The 24,790-nt window shown below is 51.2% G+C and overlaps 1 protein-coding gene across 2 annotated transcripts; it reads left to right on the plus strand.

The window, feature by feature from the left end:
- The first annotated feature begins 489 nt into the window (after window positions 1-489).
- On the plus strand, window positions 490-23,749 carry Hnf4a (hepatocyte nuclear factor 4 alpha). Of its 2 annotated transcripts, none has more exons than XM_059259732.1 (10): window positions 490-604; window positions 4,500-4,674; window positions 5,606-5,700; window positions 11,491-11,597; window positions 12,258-12,413; window positions 15,899-15,986; window positions 17,375-17,530; window positions 19,418-19,654; window positions 22,349-22,501; window positions 23,475-23,749. In XM_059259732.1, exons 1-10 carry the CDS (start codon window positions 490-492, stop codon window positions 23,615-23,617), a joined length of 1,425 nt encoding a protein of 474 aa, XP_059115715.1. In that variant the 3' UTR covers window positions 23,618-23,749. The 2 variants fall into 2 exon arrangements, with proteins under 2 accessions (XP_059115715.1, XP_059115716.1); XM_059259733.1 differs by having other exon boundaries at window positions 22,349-22,471.
- The last annotated feature ends 1,041 nt before the right edge of the window (window positions 23,750-24,790 follow it).

Here is a 24,790-nt window from a genome sequence, read left to right on the forward strand (position 1 = left end):
TAGGGCTCCCTGGAGGTAGACTTGTCAGTGTCTACGTATGTCAGCTGGGACCGCCAACTTGGAGTGACATTGGCTTGGGGGCTGCTGAGGTAAGGGGTCCAACAGAGGCCAGCCCCGTCTGGTGCCTGCCTTGGAAGATCGGTAACTGAATATTAATGAGCTGGGGCCCAACAGTTCTAATTAGCACCCCAGGTGTCAGTCAGAAACCAACAAACAGCCAAATCCCCGCGGCTCCACCCAGCCTACCCAGCAACGGGGGTGATTAACCATTAACCCCCACCCCTCCCCACAGTGCCTCCACCCTCTGCAGAGGCTAGGCCAGGACGCCAGGCTGAGTCTCCCAGAGGACAGTTTGAAACAGAGGAGGGCAGAGAGGGGACCTGGGAGGAGGCAGGGAGAGGGCGGGGACGGGGGCTGGGGCTCAGCCCAGGGGCTTGGGTGGCATCCTGGGCAGGGCAGGACAGGGGGCTGAGCTGTGGGTAGGGGAGAATGCGACTCTCCAAAACCCTCGTCGACATGGATATGGCTGACTACAGTGCCGCTCTGGACCCAGCCTACACCACCCTGGAGTTTGAAAATGTGCAGGTGTTGACCATGGGCAATGGTAGGTGGGGGCAGTTGTGCCCAGGTATGGAGTGGATCTTTGGCACTGGACTTTGGGATGGGAGGAGAAATACGGGAAATTGTAGGTTGGTCCTATAGGCTCCTACAGGTGTTGCCAGGTGAAGCAAGTGGGCCCACGTACTGCGGCCAGAGGCATTCTGGGTGAGGGAGGCCTGCAGAGGTGGATTTCCAACAGAAACGTTCCCCAGATCCTCCCTACTTAGGCCCCGGGATCTCACGCCGACTTCCTTACCATGTTACAGCAGCAGGCCGTGATGGTGAGCTTCCTCTGTGTAGCTGCAGAAATCCCACTCAACATGGCCCCTTCTTCAAGCCCCTGGGCCTATGTGCAAGCTACAAAAGGCCTGTCCTGTTCCTAGAGATGGTGACAGGAGTCATGGCTACATTTCAGGGAAACTGGAGTTCGGGGTTGGGGGGAAGTAAAATTTCCAGGCTTCCCAGCTAGAAAGGCCACACAGCGGTGTGGTTTGCATGCACGATCCTAGGCGTCCATGTAAGTACAGGGGTGGCATGGCAAATCCAAGCATACAGCTGCCTGTTTGTTCCCCCGCTTAGGTTTGTGTCCAGGCTTCATCTGTATGGGTTTGTTGAACGGTCTGTGCTTGTCTCTCCCCGGGATTTTGTTTTTCATGCTTGCGTATATGTGTGTATGTATAGTGTCTGTGAACGTGGGTCATGGGCCTGACATGTCTGTGAATGTGGCCTTGTGGACGTACTGGTGGCCCTGCACGGCATTTTGCATGGGCGTATAAACCCTGTGTAGCGCTCTCTGATGCACACAGTTGTGTAGTTCCGTCGCACGGGTTCTCATTTATTACATTTTACTTTGAGACAGGGTCTTTACCTAGCTATAGCTGTTCTGAAAGTCACTACATAGACCAGGCTGGCCTCAGAATCACAGAGATCCTATCACCTCTGCCTCCCAAATATTGGGATTACAGGGGTGTACTACCATACCCAATTTTTTTTTTTTTTTTTTTTTTTTTTTTTAATGCAGAGTATATGTTCCTGAGCTGACCTGAAACTTAGAACATACTCCCAGGCTGGCCTGGAACTTGGGATCCTGTGCTCCAGCCTCGCAAAATACCAGGGTTATGTTACGAAGGTCTTAACTATATACCAAACATTGGGATTCACATCAGTAGCATGTGTGTTTATCTCTGAGCCAATTCTGTTGTCGGCGTGTGTAACTTCGGTTCAAACATCTGCACCAGTATCACTGAGAACACGTCTGTAAGGGGGGATGGTTTTTCTTTGCCAGGGGGGTGAGACGGTAGTCTTTGCGGAGGATGGGAAGCTCCTGGAAAGGAGGGGACCGGGTTCCAGACTAGCCCTGGAGAGATGGCACCCGGCTGAGGCTGGCCCGCCACCACCTTCCATTGGTGACTCTGACCCTGCAGCAGATGTCAGGCTACCAGGCTCAGGTCTGGAGAACTGTGCTCTCAATCCAGCTAGAGAGCGGAGACAGCGTGTGGGCTCTGTCCATGGTCAGTCCCCCAACTGCCTGGCCCTAATAGCTCGTGCCGTGCATGGTGTGACCTTGGGCACGTTACCTTTCCTTTGTCTCTTGTGCGGTGTAAAAATAGGTTCCTTTACCCCAGCTCTGTTGGCCAAAGCTTTCAGAAGGGTGGACAGTTCAGGGGAGGTGCTCAGGGAAAAAACACACTGGAGGTGGTGAATAAGTTGCTTCTGCCCTGAGACGGTATCATGTGACACACAGGGACAGTACATGCTGTCACACTCCTGGCCACCACACAGCCCCTTCAGTACCTAGGAGTCCTGTGCTCCTACACCTGTAGTCGAGCCCTTAAGTGTCCTGAGGACACATCAGTCACTCCCAGCTCTGAAAAAACCCTTCCTCCCCAGTCTCAGTTTCCTTAGCTGTAAAATGGAGATGGGTAGTACACAGTATAAGGGTTACAAGGGCTTTTCTTGGCCCCGACCATGGGTGGTCTGTAGGACTCTCCATATGATGGAAGGGTCTGTATGCCCTGCTGGAGCTCACAGAGGTATGGGAGTTGGGGTTATAGGAGGTTGTCTTCCAAAGTGATTGGGGTCCATCCTGAGCCAATGGCTAGAAGATTCTAAGGATATCTGCTCTCACCTTCCATCCCCAATTCAGAAACAGCAGAAGGGTCCTCACAGATGCCCAGGCATGGGCAGCGTGGCTGAGCACGGCACACCATCCCATAAACCCAGCCCCTGTGTCTGGAAGCACTGTAATGACACTGGGCAAGTCCCTCTTCTCTCCAAGCCTCAGTCTTCTTAACCTGGAAATGGAAGTAGCCTGCTGACCTCAGGGGAGATGATCCGGCTAACTATGCCCAAACCAGGCTGCCCAGCAAGAGGACACCTTGCCAGCCTCTGCCCGAGTTGCGGGCTCAGCTCTCCCCGGGGGTCGAGGGAGGAGAGGCTGAGGGAGAAAGGGCACCAATGGAGCTTAACAATTATCCCTGCCTTGGGAATAATTCACCAGCTGGAGGGGGCTCCACTCGGGACATTCAGGAGTCCTAGGAGAAGTTCAAGCCAGGAGGCAGCAGAGATGAGAACCAGCTGCAAGACGCCTGCTGGGATGGGACAGTTCTCTTCTGGAGAGAAGCACTTAGTCCACAGACACAGATCCAGAACCTATTGTATGCCAAGCACTTCCGGCAGACTCACTGAGCCTATGAACAGCTCGAGGAGACGACTATGCTCCATTTGACAAGTGGGGGACAAGGACAAGAAATAACCCAGTGCCACAAGATCAGTGGGGATTTGATCCTATGCTGTGAAGCTTCAGGGTCAATGCTTTAGCATATCACAGCCTTCTCCCGTTTGCAATAGGACATTCCCTTAGGAATCCAAGGTCATAGTCAGCGTCTCTGTGTGTGTGTGTGTGTGTGTGTGTGTGTGTGTGTGTGTGTGTGTTGTGAACATGCATGCACTTTTGTTTGGGGGAAATTATTATAGAGTTTATCATCTCCTAATGGTAATTTTTTTTGAGACAATGTCTCAGGTAGCCCAGACTGACCTCATACTTACTATGTAGCTGAGGCTAGACTCGAATTCTCCACCCTCCTGTTTTTTACCTCCCCAGTGAAAAGATTTTCCTAAAGAATTTACCTATGGTGGAAGATTTGCTTTTAGAAAAAGAGAGACCTTCTGCTGACTTTTTTTTTTTTCTTTAATCTAAAACCAACCAAACCAGTTAAACTGATCCCTTTTATAGTTAGGGAAATTGAGGCCAGGTGAAATTAGAGCTAGGAAGAGGAGCTGGTCCAGACCAGAAGTAAGCTAGGGTGGTATTGGCACAAACGCTCACAAGCCGAAGCCTCCTTTGCCGGAGGTCTTGAGTGCCCTGCTCACACTCTTACTGGGAGATGGCTTCTTGTCTGTGGCAAGAGGATTCAACCTCTACCCAGACCCTTGTCAGCACCTGGCCCACAGGCAAAGGAAAGAATGCTCTTGGTGTATAACTTTCCCCTCCTTCGGGGAGTCTGTGGAGTCTAGGGCTAAGCTCAGGTACCCCTGTTCTGGTTATCCTGATGAGGAAGAGACAGGGGTGGTCGCTGTCCCTTCCGTAGCTCCCAACTGGGAGACTGTAAATGACTGCGGCTAAGTGGTGGTCAGGCTTCAATCCTTCCTGAGGAAGCTGGAGCTATATACTTTCCTTCTCTGTGCAGAAGCAGGTCATTGCAGGTGCCCCAGGAGGCCAGCAGTACAGTTGGTTCTGATGTACAGATGGAAACTGAGACTCTGAAAACCCAGTGACTCTGAGAGCAGAAGGATGCAGTGGACACAGCCCCCAGCTGTGGAGAACCCGTTGTGTCTCAGGCTCCCCCCCCTTCACTCTCTGCCCCTCCTGGGTTCTCACTCACTCTCTTTTGGTGCAGACACATCCCCGTCTGAAGGCGCCAACCTCAACTCATCCAACAGCTTGGGCGTCAGTGCCCTGTGTGCCATCTGTGGAGACCGGGCCACAGGCAAACACTACGGGGCCTCAAGCTGTGACGGGTGCAAGGGATTCTTCAGGAGGAGTGTGAGGAAGAACCACATGTACTCCTGCAGGTGAGGAGCTGCCTGGGCCTCGCCTTACTCAGCTGCGAAATGGATATGTTGGGGTTCATGTCCTCCAGGGGTCCCTCTTGAGGCATCTGGCCTTCCAGGCCTTCAGAGATGATCTGTTAGCACCTGTGGACACAGGTGGTAGCAGCTACTTTAGCAATTGCCTACCAACCTTAGAAAGGATAGGACCAGCCCTCCAACATACTACTTTCACTAGGTTCCAACAGGGCATTGGCCCTAAGCCTTTTCCTCCTATCCCAGTGGCCCCGCTCCCAAGATTCTGACAATCCCTCTTTCAAAAGCATCTCTCATTTTGGATAACAACAGTAAAAATATTAGCAGTGGTTGACTGAGCCCTTGTCCCATGCCAAACCTACAATACCTCATTGTCGCCTGTCAATGCCCTTCTGAAGTGTCACAGTTATTATCCTCACTTTGTAGACAAGGAAAATATGTCTTGGAGAGCTAGGAATTTACCTGAAGCCAGCCAACTTGAACTGAGTGGTGGAGTCAGTATTGAAACTCATCCACCCCCATAACCCTGCCTTTACTTTTTGTGAGCCAACTGCTGACTCTAAGCCAGCAGCCTGCTGTGGGCTATGAGCTCTCACAGGCTATGGTGGAAATAGTTATGCTATGGTGTTCAAGAGACTAAGGTTTCCAACTCAGCTCCACTGACAGTCAGCTGAGTGATCAAAGTCACTTGTCACCTTTCTGGGCTTCAGTTTCCTATGTTGAGTGGGACAGACTGGACTTTCAGACAGTCCGTAGATCCCTCTGGCTTCCGATGGATTAACATTAGAACTTGCGGTGGGCAGAGATGGAGAAAGGAAGCTGGGAGCTGGGTCAGGGTCAGAAGCGGCCAGGGTCCTCATTCCGCCCAAAGAGGGGGAGGCTGTGTCTTCTCCATCCCACCATCCCATGTCCTCTCCAGGTTTAGCCGGCAGTGTGTAGTGGACAAAGATAAGAGGAACCAGTGCCGCTACTGCAGACTCAAGAAGTGCTTCCGGGCTGGCATGAAGAAGGAAGGTGAGCCTCAGCCCTCCCTACACCCCTGCCCCACCTGCACCCCGGCTCCAACCAACCCGGCATTTACAACTCTAGCCATACTTTATGGCTCTGTGACAGGCCCTGGGATGACTGGCTAATGGCTGAGAGGAGGGAGGGCCTGCAGATCTGACCACAGGGAGTGGCTGGGCTTGGTCTTGAGAAAGATCCAGAGATAAAGCTCCCACTCACTCACTTCAGCTCCCAGCAACTGCCACTGGGCTTTCCTGTACCTCCATGAGGCAGCCAAGATGGGTACTTTTTCTAATGGATACTGCAAGCTAGGAAAGGCGTCGGACACCACACAGCAAACACCCAAGTGCCTGCCACCAAGACTTCACAAATGTCACCAGAGGGCCCTATTCTGGGCGTCCTGTCCAAAGACAAGCACCCCAATTCCCTTAGTCCTCATTCCTGGATGTCAGACAATCTCTAGAATTTTCCCCTTCCAAACCGTGGGATGCGGCCTCAATCCCAGCCCTGATGGCGGAGATGGAATTGCCAAGCAGTCTCTGCCCCAGCCAACTCCTGCCGTCAGACACGGAGCTGGCTCTTCCTCCAGTGGCTCTCCCTCTTTCATTCCTGGGACAGCTCCGTGAGGCTGGAATGAGTACTGCCCTTTTCATGGCAGAAGACACTGAGGACCACAGTGGTTGGTCACCTTGCAGAAGCCTCCATGGAAGTTACTGGAAGAGTAGAGGTCCCACCCCCAACTTCATGCTGTTTGAGCACCTCAGTGATACCTACACTGTGCTATCTACACTGGGCTACCTACACTGGGCCCTCCAGGCCTCTTTACGGATTGTTTTCAGTGGCCAGAGCTGTAGCATGAAGGGCCCTGGGCCAGCTCCATCCTATGAGAGAGAGAGAGAGAAAGACAGAGAGAGAAAGAGACAGAGAGACAGAGACAGACAGAGACAGACGGAGAGGGGAAAGGGAGGGAGAGAGAGAGGAAGAGAGACAGACAGACAGAGAGACAGAGAGACAGAGGTGGGGAGAGAGAGAGGATAAAAGAGGGAGGAGAGGAAAAAGGGAAAAAAAGAATTATTTTCCTTTTAAACTCACAAAAAACCCAACTCTAAACTTTTTTTCTAAATAACTTGAATTCATTTTCAAATCTCTTCTCGTCTCTCAACTCACTTTTCCCAGCTAATATTTACTTCCAGCCTACACTGTGCTCTCCTGGCCAGACCCTCAGTCTAGTCCTGTGGGCAAACACACACACACACACACACACACACACACACATACACACACAGCCCATCCTGGCCTGAGCCAGACGGAAGGCGAGCTAAGCTTGACAACCTCCCTTCCCAGTCTCTGCTCTCCCCTTCTGAGATTATTCTTACTGCCTGTCCCTCAGAAGGGTCCTTGCAGATCCTCAGCGCAAGCTCAGGAGTTTTGTTGGAAAATTAGAGCCCAGGGGTCCTGCTACACACACCATATTCTGGCAGATCTCTGCTTGTCTGATGTGGGGGCTGGGGCTTTTTCAAAGGCCTATGCCAGCCTCTTCCCGTGGGAGTGCGGCACCCTGCTCACCCCATTGAGGACTGTTTTGTGGAAGGGGGCTGTGGTGCATGTGTGAATGTTGGACACAAGATGAATGCCTACAACCTAAGGGCTTCAGTTTAAAGGCTGGTGATACTGTTTTCCAGTACCCTGTGATATTAAGCACAATGGCTGCCCATAGGGCATTGTGTTTGGGGATGAACCTCTCCTGTAGAATGATCATCAGCACGTGGGAGAAAAGCAGGCAGTCCAGTGAGGCAGATGGCTGACTAGTAAGTCTGCATGTGGTCATGTGTCATATGTCTTTTGTTGAACAGTTTCTGGGGGCAAACTGATGGACACTCCTGGCCCCTCTGGGCTCTACTTGTCCCAGGGATCCACAGACCCAAGTGACCCTAGATCCCAGCTCCTGAGAGAAGAGAAGCCCCACCCCATACAGCCTTAGCTCAGCCTTGAATTGAACTGCTTGCTTCTTGGGTTGGGAAATAAACCTTCTACTGGGAGGACAGGAAAGCCACTGAGTCACTGACAGAGAGTGCTGGGGCCAGTAAACACTCCTCCGTGTGTGTGTGTGTGTGTGTGTGTGTGTGTGTGTGTGTGTGTGTGTACATACACACTCACCTGCTCTATTGAGGGATTGTGAAGTACAAGTAGACCAGGAGAGCAAAGCATTCTGGGCCACCATGGGCAAGCGCTAAGAAGGCTATTGCTTGCTCTGCCTAGGTCTTAACAGTCCCCAGTACGTGTCCTCAGCTTGATGGAAAGATCCCAAAGCCACTGACCAGGTGACTAGAGACATGTTTTTACTTATTTTCCTGTCAACCTCTCCTGCACATGACTTAGGGACCAACACCCTAAAGTTCTCGAGGACTAGAAAGTGAGCTGGAAACAGGCTTTCCAGAGCAGCTAGGGCAAGTAAAGGAAGATCTACCCGATTCCCAGGTAGGGAAATCGAGGCAAAAGAGGTGATAGGGTGGGTTGGGGTGGGGTGAGGTTTAGGATCCAAGGCTGTGAGAACGAAGCCTTCAAGTTCTCTGGATTGAAATTTGGAAAGATCATTTAGGGTGGCACGTTCTGTTCCTGGTGACTGAAACCTGCTGGTACACCAGAAAAGAGCATCAGATCCTTCCTGGGCAGAGGACATGCCACAGAGCCCACAAGGGGCTTGCTGGAGGGCAAAGACTGGGGATGTGAGAGCCCGGGGGGGGGGGGGGAGTGGGGTGTTGGTGAACAAGAAAACAGCTGGTGGAAAATTCTGTCTTGTGACTAAAGTCAGAGAGAGGGACACTTGCCCAGCCTTGGCTCTTGGGCCCAAGAGAAAAGGGCCCAGCTCCTGGCAGCAGGAAGCCATGGCAGAGACAGACCAAGAAGTAAAGGAGGAGCATGGCCCACCCTGTAGGACCTTCTTCACAAGCCCAGCTCAGCCCCCAGGGCCCACCCAGGCTTCTCTAGGAAGACAGGTTCATATCCTCTCCACCTCTGTCCTGTAGTTAATATTCAATGGAAGTTACATTAGGTCCCCGACCCCGCTAATACTGTGCAAACATTAGGAAAACATCATTCCGTGACTGAGCTGGCTCGGGTGCTGATAAAGCCAGGCTAACCTTGAGGAGCTCTCTCCACAGCTGCTGACAGCAGCCTTTCATTCCGCCCGCCTCCCCGCAGCGCCCAGTGGGGGCAGGCGACAGGGCAGGCTGGGTTGCCAGAGAGGGGTGTGGCAGGCTGTGTACAACCAGTGCGGTGGGGGACTTGTACACCTCAGGGTCTCTGTCCTACACTTCCCGACTTTACTGTTTCTGGGTTTTTGCAACAAGGTCTCACTGTTTTCTTTCCTTTTCTTTTTTAAATTTATTATTATTGTTGTTGTTGTTGTGTGTGTGTGTGTGTGTGTGTGCGCGCGCATGCACTCATGTGTACATGCGCTAGAAGGCAGAAGAGGGTGTTCTATCTCCAGGAGCTGGAGTTACAGGTGGTTGTGAGCTACATGATGTGGGTGCTGGGAGCCGAAATCAAATCCTCTGTAAGAGTGGTGCATACTCTCATCAACTAAGCCATCTTTCCAGGCCCCAACATCTGTAATCCATGCTGGTATGTCCTCCTGCCTCAGCCTCCCAAATGCTGGGATTACAGGCATGAACTTCTGCACCCGGCTCTAGATCTCAACATTCTGAAATCAAGAGGAAGTTGCAGAGTAGAGTGTGAATGTTCAGTGAAGTCATATGCTGTCTTATCCGGTGACATCTTCACTCCACAAATATTTATTGCATACCTACTATGTGTCAGGGTGTGCTTTAGGGGCCAGGGTGAACAAGAGGGAAGAAGGTCTGGCTTCTTGGAGCTTTGGAGCTAGATAATAAAGAATTCAGCAAATAATGCTACAATAGATACCTTGGAGGAAATTTAAACAGGAAAAGAGGGCAGAGCCTGGGGCACAACACTGTGTCAAAGGAGGTTGAAAAAGCATCTGAGGTGATTTTTTTTTTTTTTTCGAGACAGGGTTTCTCTGTGTAGCCCTGGTTGTCCTGGAACTCACTCTGTAGACCAGGCTGGCCTCGCACTCACAGAGATCCACCCGCCTCTGCTGGGATTAAAGGTGTGTGCCATCACTGCCTGACAACATTTTTTTTAAAGACGTGCTTTATTTTTAATTGTGTGTATATGCACACATACTAGAGTGCAGGTTCCTGCAGAGCATTCGTGAGCCACCCAGTATGGATTCTGGGATCCGAACTCAGGTCCTGGAGTAGTACATGCTCTTAACCAGCGAGTCATTCTCCAACCATTGATGGTGATGGAAAAGGGGATTCAAGGCACCAGGAATGGCTGGGCAAAGGCCCTGAGCACATGTGTGGCCTGGGTGGATGTCTAGACGTAGGGAGAGGCAGGTATTGGGGACAGACTGAGAGAGAGGGAAGTAGTAACAGGGAGTTGGGGGGGTGCATCCAAAGGAGTTATGATGAGATAGTGTGACATCCATTCTGAGCAGACTGTGACATGGGACCTGGATATGTTTAGAGGGATCCCTGAGAGCAGCTCAACCCCAAAAAGTAAAGCCAGGAGCCTCGGGTCTCAGGAACTCTAGGAGGGCCTGGTCCAGCCCCTGGGAGAGTGATGGGGCCTTCAGGAGCAGAACAAGATCTTCCGTGTGATGACCATTCCAGCAGGTCCTTGTGAACCAGTGTGTGGGAGGGTGTCTGTGTGCAGGGAAGACACTGCCTGCCAGTTCCTGAGACAAGGCAGGGAGCAGGCTGAGGGGAAGGAGCTTTGGATAGATGGGCAAACAGAGGCCCCGGGGGAGGTATCCCCACCATCACAGAGTGAGAGATCTATGCAGCCTCGCTCCCACTCCTCCTTACACTCCAGGGGACAGGTGGACAGTGAGAGGACGTCTGATACCTTAGGCCTCCACTGGCTCAGCTAGGGCTGGAGGGTGGGCTGGAGGTCTAGGAGACAAAGCCTTTGGTTCTTGGATTCTGGAGAGTTCCTGGTATGGGAAGGAAAGAGACTACTTACCCTTCATTCTCCCAGGTTAGCCTAGAGAGCAGGATTCCTCCCAGCAGACAGTCCCCTAGGGCAGCTAGGCCTCCAAGTCCCAACCCAGGACTTCTGCCTAGCACTCAGGAATCTCAGGGTCACTCCTGTGTCACCAGGAGAAAAGAGTTGCTCATTTGGAAGGGGAGGGACCAACCGGCTTGCAAGCAGGTTCGTGGATCTGGGACGGTGGCAGATTCTCACTGTACTACTCAGACTGTGATCCATCCTCCACGGACTTGTCACTGACCTGCCTCTGCGGGTGGCCTGTGAGGTCTTCCGTCTTCTCATTGTATATAGGGCAGAGGGAAGTGTTGGTGTCTAGCAAGCTTTGCAAACTGAGTTAAAAAATCCCACATGTGACAGGCAAAATGACTCAGTGGGACATCAGTCACCAAGCCTGACAACAACCTGACTTGACCATTCCTGGGACCCGCATGGTAGAAGAACCAACTCCTACAACTCCTACAATTTGTCCTTGGACCTCCACACATGCACCGTGGCACATGTATGCTCACATGTGTGTGCACACAAATACACACACATACACACACACACACACACACACACACACACACACACACACACACACGGTGAATGTCCACCTGTAGCACTCTGGTGACCCTAGTCCAGGTTGAACCCTCTCCTCCCATATCTCCCAACTCCTTAATGGTTGTGGGACATCCCCCCACCCCTTAGTGCTCCTCCTTACCTCTCTCTGCTTCCTCATAGCCGTCCAAAATGAGCGGGACCGGATCAGCACGCGGAGGTCAAGCTACGAGGACAGCAGCCTGCCGTCCATTAATGCGCTCCTGCAGGCAGAGGTCCTGTCTCAGCAGGTACCAAGGACCCTCTCACCTACCTGGGCTCCCTTTCAGGGGGAACTCACTTCTACCTCTGCATCCTCCTACCAGACCCTAGACTCCCACATGGAAAGGGTCACAGATACTGCAGGAAAAAAACTGAACCCGGTGCCACACACTGGTTTTGTGACAGATAGAGCTGGAACCTAGGTCTGGCATCCTGGGGGCACTGTCTAGTTCATCTCAAAGGCCGTGTTCCCAGGCCACACAAACTGCTCTCCTTGAGGGCTCAAGAGCAGTCCTACCAAAAAGAAGTAACCGTTGCAACATGGTGGCAAGTGGGCTCAGCCAACCTCTGGCCACGTGACCTCAGGCAAGTCACAGTGCTGCTCTGGGCCATGGTGACTTCATGTACGAGATGAGAGTGATGCCTTGTTCCTCTTTTACACCCAAGGGATTCCTGAGACTTGGAGGAGCTAGAAGAGATGGGGGCAGGGCAGGCAGCGGGTGGCAGTCCAAACCGAGTGCTCCCTGTTTATGAGTCCTCCCTGTCCCTTTGCCCAGAGCTTCTTACTGACCTGGCAGTACAATGCAGTCCAGCTGCCACCAGAGGACTTCCTAGGGAATGGGCTCCGTGCAAGGGACAGGAAGTGCAGGGAAAACGTGCCACCCCTAGCATTTCCTTGCCTCCCATAGATCACCTCTCCCATCTCTGGGATCAACGGCGACATTCGGGCCAAGAAGATCGCCAACATTACAGACGTGTGTGAGTCCATGAAGGAACAGCTGCTGGTTCTGGTGGAGTGGGCCAAGTACATCCCGGCCTTCTGTGAGCTCCTTCTAGATGACCAGGTAAGGGCAAGTATCCTGGGAGCAGAGGTGGACACGGGGCCATCAGGGTCCAGCTGACCTACCAAAGACATAGCCTCGGGCTGATTTGATTTTATTCAATGAAATACATATCACTCATGTGTTCCCAGAACTGTTTAAGTCATTCTACAAATATTAGCTCAGTCTCCCTAAGGACTATGAAATAGGAATGTTTCTCATCTTCCAGGTGAGGAAACCAGGGTACAGAGAGGCTAAGTAAATTACTCAAGGTCACACCGCCAGTAATCAACATAAGTGGGATTAGAACCAGCCAGAGATGCTCCAAAGTCCAGACTCTTAACCACTGCATCATTTAGCATTCCTGGAGGTGTTGACAGGGATCTGAAACCGGGAATCAGGAGATTTGGCTTAAGCTCTGGTTTTAAGACCAGTTCCCTGGGTGATTTGGGACTAATTACTTCGCTCCAAGGCCCAGTGTTCTTATCTACCAAGTGGAAGTTATCTCTCCAGACTGTTGTCAGAACTGGGACCGTTCTTGTTTGAAAAGTCCAGGATGGTGCAACAGCAGTTCAGACGGACCTCTGCTGTCCGCCCCAAGGTTGAGTCTCTTGCTTTTCCCCCAAGATGGTTTGTCAGCATTTTATATCCAAGGCACCTTCTCTGGACTCCCGAAATGGGTCCAGGAATGGGAAGTGCAGGGGTGGAGGGCTGTGTGTGTCTTTGGATGGATAAGTTTCTGAAATGCTTCGTCCTATGGCTCCCAATACACACACACACACACCCCTTGGCCTCCGCAGACATCTTCCCTGCCTGGGTAATGGGGAGGGAATCAGTCACCTTCCCGACATTGAAAGCCCCAGCTCTTTGCCCACAAGTTTGATACTGCAGCATCTCGTGTCTTGTTGTTATTTGTTTGTGGGATTATTTTTTGGTTTCAGACAGGGTCTCACTATGTAGCCCAGGCTGGCCTTGAACTCACTCTGTAGACCAGGCTGGCCTTAAACTCACAGAGATCTGCCTGCCTCTGCCTCCCAAGTGCTGGGATTAAAGGTGTGCGCCACCATGCCTGGCTGCATACAAGCTCAGTGCCTCAGAGAAGTCACCCAGCCTCACCATTGTTCCTCTCTGCAGAAGCCAGGTCCTCCCGAGCCTCTTCAAACACCTATCAGAAAGTCACGGGGCACTCTAGGTCAACACTGGCTTGGCTGTCCCTCAGCCTCCTCCTGGGTCTGGACCTGACAGTCAGGGATCTTATCCAAGCCGTCCTTGCCTTCTCCCACCCCTCCTCGTGCGTTAGCCCCTGTCCCTCTGCTGGAGAGCCTGAATTAATGTTTAATCCCGCCTGTTCCTTCCCAGGAACTTAGCAGGACAACAAGATACCCCCAAGCTGAGCAATTGTTAACCTCTATTTCCCACCCAAACCTCTCTGGCTGGAGCTCAGAGCATTCTCTGAGGGCAGTGATGGGTGGCCAGTAACATGGGCCAATCATTAATGCCCCCTTGCCTGCCCACACCCCACAGCTGTCATGTCTGAGGGTTGGATCTGGGAACCTATTCGTAATATATAAGGAGACCATATTGTCTAGCATGGCTGACGCCGCCTGTGAGATTTGAGGACATGGCCTTCCTAGGGACCCATATTTCCATTGTTCAAGGGCCCATCCTCTTGTTATACCTGGATAGCCAATTCCTGGGTCTAGAAGGCCAGGTCTGACTGGATAGGGGACTAAGGCATAGAAAGAGAAAGTGATTGGCTTAAAGCCCAGAGCACATCAGCCACCACACTGGGATTTGATTCAGTCCTCTGTTCTGCAGTCTGAGAGCCAAGAGCTAATGGTTGAGAGCACCTCGGTGCCTCCCAGGTAGAGTACACTCAGTGATGAACATGATGAGCTGTGTCCCTTCCCATTGCTCAAAGAAAATAGTGTCTCACCTTCAAGCTTTCCCATCCTTCCCACTTTTGGTTTCTCTCGTGGGTTCCAGCCATGGTGGAGTGGACAGGGGTCACCACACACAGGTGGGCTCAGCAGGAACCGGAGTTGGGAGGAAGTCAGCGTGCTGGCTCAGTCATTCACTCCCCTCTCCATTCTTTCCTTCACTTGTTTCAATAAAGATCTGTGTGTTCGCTGTGTTCCGAGGATCCTCTGGCTGCTCAGCAAGTCGCCTCTTTAAAGAGGCTTGCCCTGCGCTCCCATCGACGCAGCTCTCTTGTCTCACAGCCCTGTGTTCCCTTCCCTTCTCCCTCCATCTCTCTCTCCCTTTCCCTCTTTCCCTCCCCTTCTCTTGCCCACTGCAGCATCCTCCCCCTGTTTCCTTGCCTACTTTATCAATCCTTTCCCCTCACTCTCTCAGCCTGAGAGTTCTATGAGCTCAGAGACTGTTGTGTCCCCACACTGTCTGAGTGGCTAGGAGGGCTGGAGAGACGCAGTTCAACAGGAAAAGGCGCTTGCTGTCAAGGCTGATTCCCAGGACCCACAGTGTGGAAGGAGAAAATCGTTGTTCTGTGACCTACACACAACAACAACAACAACAACATGTTTTAAAAGAATCACACGTTGTAGGCATCTAATATTTGACAACTAAATGAATGAGCCATCAAAGGGATGAGCACAGAGCAGCAGCACCTGACCCTCCCAGCATGACTTTCTACCTGCAGCCTCGCACCGAGTACACAGACCCCCAGGGCCACCAGCCCGCTGCCATTCTTGGTCTTCACACAAGCACTAAGATCAATGGCTCTAAAGCACAAGCGATGTCCGGTGAAGCAGCCAGACTTGACCTCGAACTTTAGTCTTCACAGACTGCCATGAAAAGACAGGGCCTGGTGATGCCCTGTACGTGGCGAGACAACACTCTAAGAACAGACATCCATGCAGGAGCTCATACAGATTCTCTGAGAACCCAGAATCTTACAGTGTCAGCAGTATAGGTGCTGTGGAGATCTTTAGCACCAGTGACTTCCAAACTCAGTGGAGCTTTGGAACCAACAGGGAAGCTCCTTGCCTGCACATCCCAGGTCCAACTCATACATACAGGATCAGGGTCACTGGTAGTTGAACCCAAGACTGTGACTTTCCCTAAAGGGCCCTAACAGCTCCCTGAAACGGGCATGCTTGTAGAAACTTGGAACCCACAATTTTAAAACATCTGGGACAAGCCAACACTCCAGAAAATCTGGTCTGAGGCATGCACACAGGGTATGGCCTATGTCCTGATGAGGCCAGGGCACAGCTCCTTGCCCAAAGATGGAGACACACAAGTTCGAGAGCAGAGTGAACAGGAGGTGCCCTGGTTTGGAGAGCACATTCCACCTTCCTGGTCTCTGTAGAATCCTTTCTACATTCCTTGTCTCATCGGTCATGGGAGGAAGACAGAGGTTGTGTTTTTCAGAGCTCAGACCAGTAAAGGCAGAGGGGACACAGAGCTGACTTGCCAAGGCCGCTGACCTGACTATGAGCAGCCTTCCTGGGGTGCAGATGCTAGGCTTCACCCCTTCTCTCTTCCAGGTAGCCTTGCTCAGAGCCCATGCCGGTGAGCACCTGCTGCTCGGAGCCACCAAGAGATCCATGGTGTTCAAGGACGTGCTGCTCCTAGGTGAGGAGGCTGCTGGTCCCAGACAGAGCTTGAGAGGTGGAACCCAGCTTGGTACACCCACAAAGGAAGAGTATCTCCATTGTAACACATAGGGACCAGGTTGGCAGATCAGAAACATCCCAAACTGGATATACTGTTGCAAGCCAGTAATCCCAGCTTCTTAGGAAGCTGAGGCAGGAAGTTTACAAGGTCAAGACATGCCTGGGTGGACTATATGGAGGGTTCAGTCAGCCTGAGAAATATAACATGACCCTATCTTCAACTAAAATAAAAAATATTTTTTTTAAAAAAAATCTAGCAACTATCAGTTGAGGGTGCACTAGCAAAACCTTGGGCTGGCAAGATGGCTCTGGTGGGAATAGCAGCACCTGCTGCCAAGACTTACAACCTGAGTTCGATCTTAGGGACCCACATGGTGGAAAGAGAAAACCAACTCCTGAGATTGTGCACTGACCTCTACATGCACACCGAGACACACAGACTGCTCCCCCAAAATAAATAAATAAATAAAATGCAATTTTAGAAAACTTTTAAGGGAGCCTGGAGGTGTAACTCTGCGGTAGACACATGTGGCCACCCCCAGCACCAGAGCAAAATTTTAAAAAATGTAACCCAGCCCTGTTCTTAAGCTTGACCAAAGCACAAGGTTCCAGAACCCAGCTCCCGGGTGGTTCCCTGCCTCAGATGTAGGGAACACAGATACAGGAGAGGGCTTCTCCTGGCCTTCATGCTAGGGAGCAATCCGTTGTCCCTGAAATTTCCAGTACATTTTCAAGTTATTTCTGGGGTTGGTACAAAAGATGGCTAGGAATAGTACAGCCCGCCCCACCTCCCCAGCCCATGTCACCTGGGCCTTCGGGACATACTTATTATTGGGAACACATGTGTAATGTGCTCCGTATGTCAAGGACTATGCTAACTGCCAGACAAATGTTTACAACCTTTTTTAATACAACATCCCCAAGATAGTTGTTAGATATTCCCATTTTTATAGATGAGGGAACTGAGGCACAAATAAGTCAAATATGATACCTAACCATATCAGCCATAAATGACAGAACAGATGGGGTGACCCAATTCCAGAATCTGTCCCTTGACCTTGATGCTTTAGTGCCTCCCAATGGGCCTTGGCTTTTCCTTCATCTTCAGTCCTGCAGGTTAAAGGAGTTTGGGGGAACATGAAAGGCCTCTGAAAAAACTAATACCTAGCTCACTCAAAACTTCAGGTATTTGCCTTCTTCCATTGGCCTCAGATTTGTAAAATGGGCGTGGTGATCCTAGTAGCTCCTCCCAGGAGCACCAGGCACACTCTTAACTGTCAATCACAACCAGGGGTGATAGAGGTCAACCAAGGTGACAGCCCCATCTTCTCCCCTTCACCCATCCAGGCAATGACTACATCGTCCCTCGGCACTGCCCAGAGCTAGCAGAGATGAGCCGTGTGTCCGTGCGCATCCTCGATGAGCTGGTCCTGCCCTTCCAGGAGTTGCAGATTGATGACAATGAGTATGCTTGCCTCAAAGCCATCATCTTCTTCGACCCAGGTACCATTCACACCTCCTAACCTGTCCTTCACATCCCCAGACCTGCTGTCACATTCCTGATAGGCTCACAACCTCTTGCGTTGTCATGACAATCAGAAGAAGTCATTTTCATCAACCCCATTGAGTAGATGAGGCAGACTAGGGTTCCCAGGGAGGAAGGACTTTGCAGGGCACAGACTGCAAAGGCCTGAGTTTTACTTTTCCCATCTCATCTTCCTTCTTATCCTGTCAGCTTCGGGCAACATCGTCTTCCCTTCTCTTGTTAGAATGAGGATGCCGCGTCCTCTCCCTTCAGGCTCTCTCTGTCCTCTCCCTTCTGACTGTGCTGTCCTGAGTTTGCGCAGTATGTCTGTTGTCAAGTCTTTGTGCAAAGCCTGCTTTTGTTTCTCATTATCTGAGACTCCTCTCACCTGCCAGAGTGTAGACCTGCCGGGCGCCAGGCGCTGGGCGCTGTCCTTGGTGCTGGTCCCTGACTTCACAGAGATGACCTCTAGCAATAAAAGCAGCCAAGAGGAAAATGACTACCTTTTATTGAGGGCTCCCGGGTGCACAGTTTTAAACATTTCATCCAGGTTATATACAACACGATGCCTGTGAGATAGGAACCACCTTCACCCCATTTCAAATAAGGAGAAGATGGAAGTGTAGAGAGACTGATTGACTCAAGCAAGGTCTCACAACTAGAAAAATACAGAGCAAATTTTTTTTTTTTTTTTGGTTTTTCGAGACAGGGTTTCTCTGTGTAGCTTTGGAGCCTTTCCTGGAACTCACTCTGTAGTCCAGGCTGGCCTCAAACTCACAGAGATCCGCCTGCCTCTACCTCCTGAGTGCTGGGATTGCAGAGCAGATTTGAACTTCAGACGGTTAAGTTAATTTATATATGTCTTTCCAATTCACAGTCTTGCTTTCTGCATGCAACTCCCCATTTCCCAGAGGGCAAGAGTCTAGTTTCAGTCCTGTGGTGCAAAGCTCGGGGCTGGGCAGGGTAGTCATTGCTCCGTGACAGATGTAATATTACTGGCCCCAAGGAAGAGTCAGCAACTTAGTTGAGGGCAGGGGACCTAATCCAGGCTGGTATAGAGCAGGCATTCCATGAAAGATGATTGGCTGAATTAAAAAAAAAAAGTGCCAAGTGTGGATGGGGTCTCTTCCTGTCGGAGGAATTGAAGCCTCAGCTGAGTCCCCAGGTGACAGATGGCAGCAGGCAAGGGAGGGGAGAATATCTTGATGTGGCAAGTGCAGGGTCTAGATGGTGGAACCTTATCTGTGGCCCAGGAACCCCAAGTTCACATCAAGGTTCTGCCGGCAACTGGTTGCATGAGCTGGCCAAGTCTTCCTTATTTCCCCTTGGCTGAGACAAGGAGAGACTGGGGCTCTCCAGCAGAACATTCACCTGGTGTGTAAGACCCTGGGTCTGATCCCTAGCACAGCCTAAGAAAGTTTAAAAGAGAAGTGAGCTTACAACGTGCTGCACCAGGCTTCCTGTCTTTTCCTGCCTTGTCTAGGAAGCCACTGTTTGTTCTAGAGTAAGCTATCTATCGAGGACCCTAAATTCTTGTCCCAGCACTGGTTAAGATTCTCTGTGTTCATGGGGCTGGAGAGATGGCTCATCGATTAAGAGCACTGACTGCTCTTCCAGAGGACCTGCGTTCAATTCCCAGCACCCACATGGCAGCTCACAACTGTCTGTAACTCCAGTTCCAGGGGATCTGACACCTTACGTAGATATAGATGTAAGCAATGCACATAAATTAAAAATTAATAAATCATTAATAATAAATTAATTAATTAAAAAAAGACTCCCTATGTTCCAAGGTCAATAAGCCACCCAATTGGGGCCCCCAAGTTAGGGGATTTGGTCCTTCCTGACCACCTCTCCCATTGCAGACGCCAAGGGCCTGAGCGACCCGGGCAAGATCAAGCGGCTGCGGTCCCAGGTCCAGGTGAGCCTGGAGGACTACATCAACGACCGCCAGTACGACTCTCGGGGCCGCTTTGGCGAACTGCTGCTGCTGCTGCCGACCCTGCAGAGCATCACCTGGCAGATGATCGAACAGATCCAGTTCATCAAGCTCTTTGGCATGGCCAAGATCGACAACCTGCTGCAGGAGATGTTGCTTGGAGGTCTGTAGCAGCGGGGTGGTGGGGGGAGGGGGGCAGGTCGTCTCCGTAAATCTGTAGTGCTGTCTCTTGGGAGACAGGCATCTTGAGAACCTGAGCTAGCCTCTAGACTCCACTGCTTCCTCCGTGGGAGCCTTGGACAATCTGCCTTGTCTGTTGGACCTCGGTTTCTCATCAGGAAAGAAAAATGGAAATAAGGACAGAGGTCCACTTGTTCAGACACTGAGGGTCTAGCATGAGTCAGTTAGACACTGTTGTAAGGAGGGGAGAATGTCATGGAAATAGACAATAACCAAATGAATAACCAAAAATAAAAATAAGAATAGACAGGTCATGGAAGGGCTTTTAGATGAGTCAACCAAGAGATGCCTCCCTGAAGTGGTGTCTAAGACTGATGGGTGAAAATTACTGGATTTTAAAATCTTGGAAAACATTCTAAGCAGAAGTCATTTACTCTAGGCTCTAAGGTAGGATTCATGTGTGAGATGGGATAGTTGAAAGAGATGAAGGTGGAAATTAGCTAGAAACCAAGTCATAAACAGGGCTTGATGAGCCAGGATCAAAAATTGAGGTTTTAGGCCAGGCAGTGGTGGTCCGCGCCTTTAATCCCAGCTCTTGAAAGGCAGAGTCAGGCAGATCTCTGAGTTCTGAGTTCAAGGCCAGCCTGGTCTACAGAGTTCCAGGACAGCCAGGGATATATAGAGAAACCCTGACTTGAAAAAAAAATGAGTTTTATATAGGAGCAAACCTGTGTAATTCCAGGAACAGGGAGGCTTGTGAGGCAGCCTGGGAAATACAGGGAGACTTTGGAAGGAAAGAATGAGGGAAAGGAAGGAAGGAGAGGAGGGAACGAGGAAAGAAGGAAGAAAGGAAGGGGAAGGAAGAAGGTGGGGAAGGAAAGAAAGGGAAGGAGGGAAGATAGGAAGGAAAAGGTGGGGGTTGTATTTTATTCTCTCTGCAACTTTTGTAAAGGGACTGAAAATTAAACTAAAATTTTAAACGAGCCAATCTGACTTCCAGTCAGTAGTGAATTACAGGGGGTCAGGGGGCAGTGGAAGCACCCAGGAATGTTACTCTCTCCTACCATCTGAGCCGATGGTGGCTTAGACTGTGGGAGTGGAGCAGGCAGAAGAGGAGTGACTCTCTGGATGCAGCAGATGCTGAAGCAGGGGAGTGACAGAAAAGAAAAAGTAAAGGGTCAAGTCTGCATGTTTGCTCTGAGTGACCAAAACAGTGGTGAAAGAATTTACTGACAAGGAAGATGGGGGAAGACTTGAGCCTGGGTTAGGGCGGTGAGCAGATGATCCAGAAGATCCACTCTGGACTTGACACGGGAGGTGGGCTGGATACCCAAAGTGGGCTATCAAGGCCAGTCAGTACATAAGTCGATGGCTCAGGAATAGAGGAAAGACAGCCTCGGGCTTTCCAGCATGAGGAGTCAGGAGATGATGTGTCATAGAAGGCTTTAGAAAAGATCAGCCGGGGGATGGGAGAAAAATGGGAAAACGTAGAATCCAAGAAAAGATATGTTTTCAGGAGGACAGGGTTACAATGGCATTAAACGAGGTGAGGGAGGAGGAAAGGAGGGGGAGGTGTGGGGAAGGGATGGAAGTTAGAAATTGATGAAGGACTAGGAGAGAGGGAGGAGAGTGGAAGCAAGCAGGGTCTCGGTCCTCTTGTTGAGAGCAGCATCAGAGGACTTGGAGCGTGGAAACCAGGTTGGAGGGTACCACAGAGTAAGCGATGGGCAAATGGGAAAGCGACGAAGCGGAGACGCAGCGGACAAAGCTTTGATAATGTTCCCTGTGAAGGATAGCTGGGCCAGAGCTGAGGTTGGCTGAGGGATGGTGACCACCCCTTAGAGAAAAGTGGGCCATCAGTTCTAGCCCCTCCACAGGGTTGAAGGACTTTTTCTGGAGTGCGTGACAACCTCAGCACAAGAAGTAGAACTGGAGGCTTGGGAAGTAAGGCAGTGGCACGGAGAACCCGAGATGGAAGCCACGGCTCTCTGCTGCGGCACTGTTGGTGTTTGGAGAGGCGCGGTTCTTCTCCGAGCGCAGATGTTCTGCATGTTGTTTAGCTGCATGTCTGGCCTCTGTCTGTGAGATATGAGTAGAATTTCCCCAGGAATCACAATAAAAACTATCTCCAGAAATTGTCAAGGGGACAACCCCCCACCCCCGAGAATGACTGTCAGGCAGGAACTCAACTCACTCTCACAGTGACCCTGTGAACTGGCAGTTGTAGTGGCTCAGGTGTCACCCCACTGCCGCCAGGACCAGGAGTTGTGGTCTGTTTGCCAGACACGTTTGGGTGAGATAATCTCTCTGGGTAATGTCATCTCGTCTGTAGAATGGATGATGATGGTGTCCATTCTCTAGGACTAGTGGGAGGATGAAATTATGTAAAGAGTTGAAAGTGCTATAAGCCAGTATCCAGCACAGGACAGGTGCTCAGCAATTAGTGCTCATTTTACTATGCGACCAAAGAGACTACTCATTGCATTTAAACTCAGAAGTGCCCGGTTTCTTTCGAGTCACGAAGCCCACAGACTCACCTGGTGATTTCTACATTACTAACCCAGGAATTTGCGCCCAAGAGACACTCCATTGGTCTTGATGCCACACTGGCGCCGCAAGGCTGTGGTCCTTTTCCAAGACTTCCAGTCCTGACTGATGTCCTCCTTTCTATCTACAGGGTCTGCCAGTGATGCACCCCACGCCCACCACCCCCTGCACCCTCACCTGATGCAGGAACACATGGGCACCAATGTCATAGTTGCCAACACGATGCCCTCTCACCTCAGCAATGGACAGATGTGTGAGTGGCCCCGACCCAGGGGGCAGGCAGGTGGGCAGCCTGGGCTCTACCCTGCAAGGGGTAAGGAGGGATCTAAGAAAGGAGACAGGAGAAGATTGTGTCTAGAGGGTTGAACCAGGAACATAGTTCAATGTGTTTCAGAGTAGGGAATTGGAGGGGGAGGGGTTGTTATTTAAAGCTGTATATTCAGTGAGGTTGTGTATTCAGCAAGGTGACTGACAATGTCTCCTGACTGAGGCAATCCACTAGGTGAAGGGGCCATTGAGGACACTTGTTGGCTGAGAATTCCATTAGATGAAATCGTCCACTAGGTACAAGTTCATTGAAATAGGGCTGGCCAGATGGATGACGCCATCCTTTGGGCAGTTGAAAGAGGCTGGCAATTAAGTAGGACTGCCCACTGGGCTAGGCCATCATCTGAGGGGATGTCTCCAGTGGCTGAGTTGATCATTGGGCCAAGCTCTTCAAAGAACAGGATCGTCAATAGATGAGGTGGCCACTGGGATGAAAGGGATTTCATTGAGTTTGGCTTTGGGAAAGTTGTCTCCTAAATGAAAGCAGCCGAGCTGGTGGTGAAAGTCACCCACCAACCTGTGATGGGAACGAAGCCTTTTCATTGTACCATTCTTCTCCTAAATACTGAAGAAATGCCAGTTTGGGCCCAGTTAGCCCAGGGCCTCAATCACTGCTCTTTCTTCCAAGTCAGAATATTTTTATCACACACCATATTGCCTTTGGGAACTGTCACACCTGGGCCCTGGTCTGGGAAAAGCAGCCTGAGTCTCCATATCGAATGATGGACAGATGGATGGGAAGACCTCACAGAATGCAGATTCTAGGGTCTGAGACTCCTAGAAGTTGGAGCCATAGCAGCCTTAGAGATTAGATCCATCATCTAATTTATATCATTGTCTCAGCAGCTGGAAGAGCTTCCCAGGGGGCTCTCCAGTTATTCCCACAAAGGCTGGAATCTTGAGCAACTTCTTTCCCTTTCTCCTTTTAGCCACCCCTGAGACTCCACAGCCATCTCCGCCAAGTGGCTCAGGATCTGAACCCTACAAGCTCCTGCCAGGAGCCATTGCCACCATTGTCAAGCCCCCCTCTGCCATTCCCCAGCCAACTATCACCAAGCAAGAAGTCATCTAGCAAGCCGCTGGGGGTCGGGGGTTCTGCTGGCTCACACCCTCAGAGAGCGCCTGGGTGTCACTTAGTCACAGCAAGGAAGATGTGACAAGAGGGCCAGTCACGGAGCATCCACGGAAAGGGTGCAGGGCCCGAAACCATGGGCTGAGTGTCACATGCATTGCGGCCCCTGACCCCACACCCCAGAGGGAAGGAGACCCCAGCTGGAAAAAGTTTTCCAGTGCCCGGACTACTTTCCCCAAGCTGAAGCCACTGCTTCATCTCCATCCGTACCTTCCCTCAACTTCTTCACCCCTGAAGGCTGACTGTCTGCAGGTGCTGCAGGACCTTGCTGACACACAGCTCCCTTCTCCTCCCTTACTGGGGCATCTTCCTTCCCGGTGCTGGTCAGGGGGTCTGGATGCAAAGCTCCTGAGGCTGAGTCAGCTTGCAGGGTGCTATTCCTCTCTTCTGCTGAGTCAACCTCAGGGGACCCTCTCTCCCATCCTCCATTGTTACCATCCTCAGCCATCCTGACTTCTCTGAAGCCACCTCTCCGGGGGCTGAGGAAAATGTGGCCACCATTTCCCCATTCATTCCGAGAACCTTCTAGAAGCACTGACCTGGGTAAGGCAGAGGATGGGAGTCACCATCCCTCCTCTGCCAACACCACCGTGATTCTTCCCTCTAGCAGCAGGCTATAACTTTGGAGCGATGAGTCCTATGACTTCCTACGGCAGAGCGTCATCCAAGGGTGACAGTTGCAACAGAAGGTGGAGAGAGGTTGGGCGCCATGGAGAAGGCATCTAGAAAGAGGCAAACTCTGTCTCTGTCTGTTGTCAGGGAAGGTGGGCTTCTGGCTAGCACAGCAGGCGACACAGACCAGTTTATGGGAGGAGAGCCTAACAAAGGCCCAGAGGTAAGAAACAGAGTTTGGGAGGGAGCCTGAAGAAATCAGTTTCCATGGAGTTGAGACAGGGCACATGCTGGGGACCGTGGAACCTTGAATGTTAAACTCAAGTCAGGAGTAGCCTGTGGGGTGAGCTGTCAGAAGATGAATACAGCATCCTACAGAAGTAGGACTGCTGGGAGGGAGCAAGGAGGTCAGACTAGAACCTGGGACAGAGACAAAGGGATGGATCAGAGTTGTCCCCAAGGCCTGTCAAGCTCTTCCATACTCCCAGATGATGCCATATA

Source organism: Peromyscus eremicus, chromosome 4 (genome assembly GCF_949786415.1).
Source record: "Peromyscus eremicus chromosome 4, PerEre_H2_v1, whole genome shotgun sequence".
NCBI lineage: Eukaryota > Metazoa > Chordata > Mammalia > Rodentia > Cricetidae > Peromyscus > Peromyscus eremicus.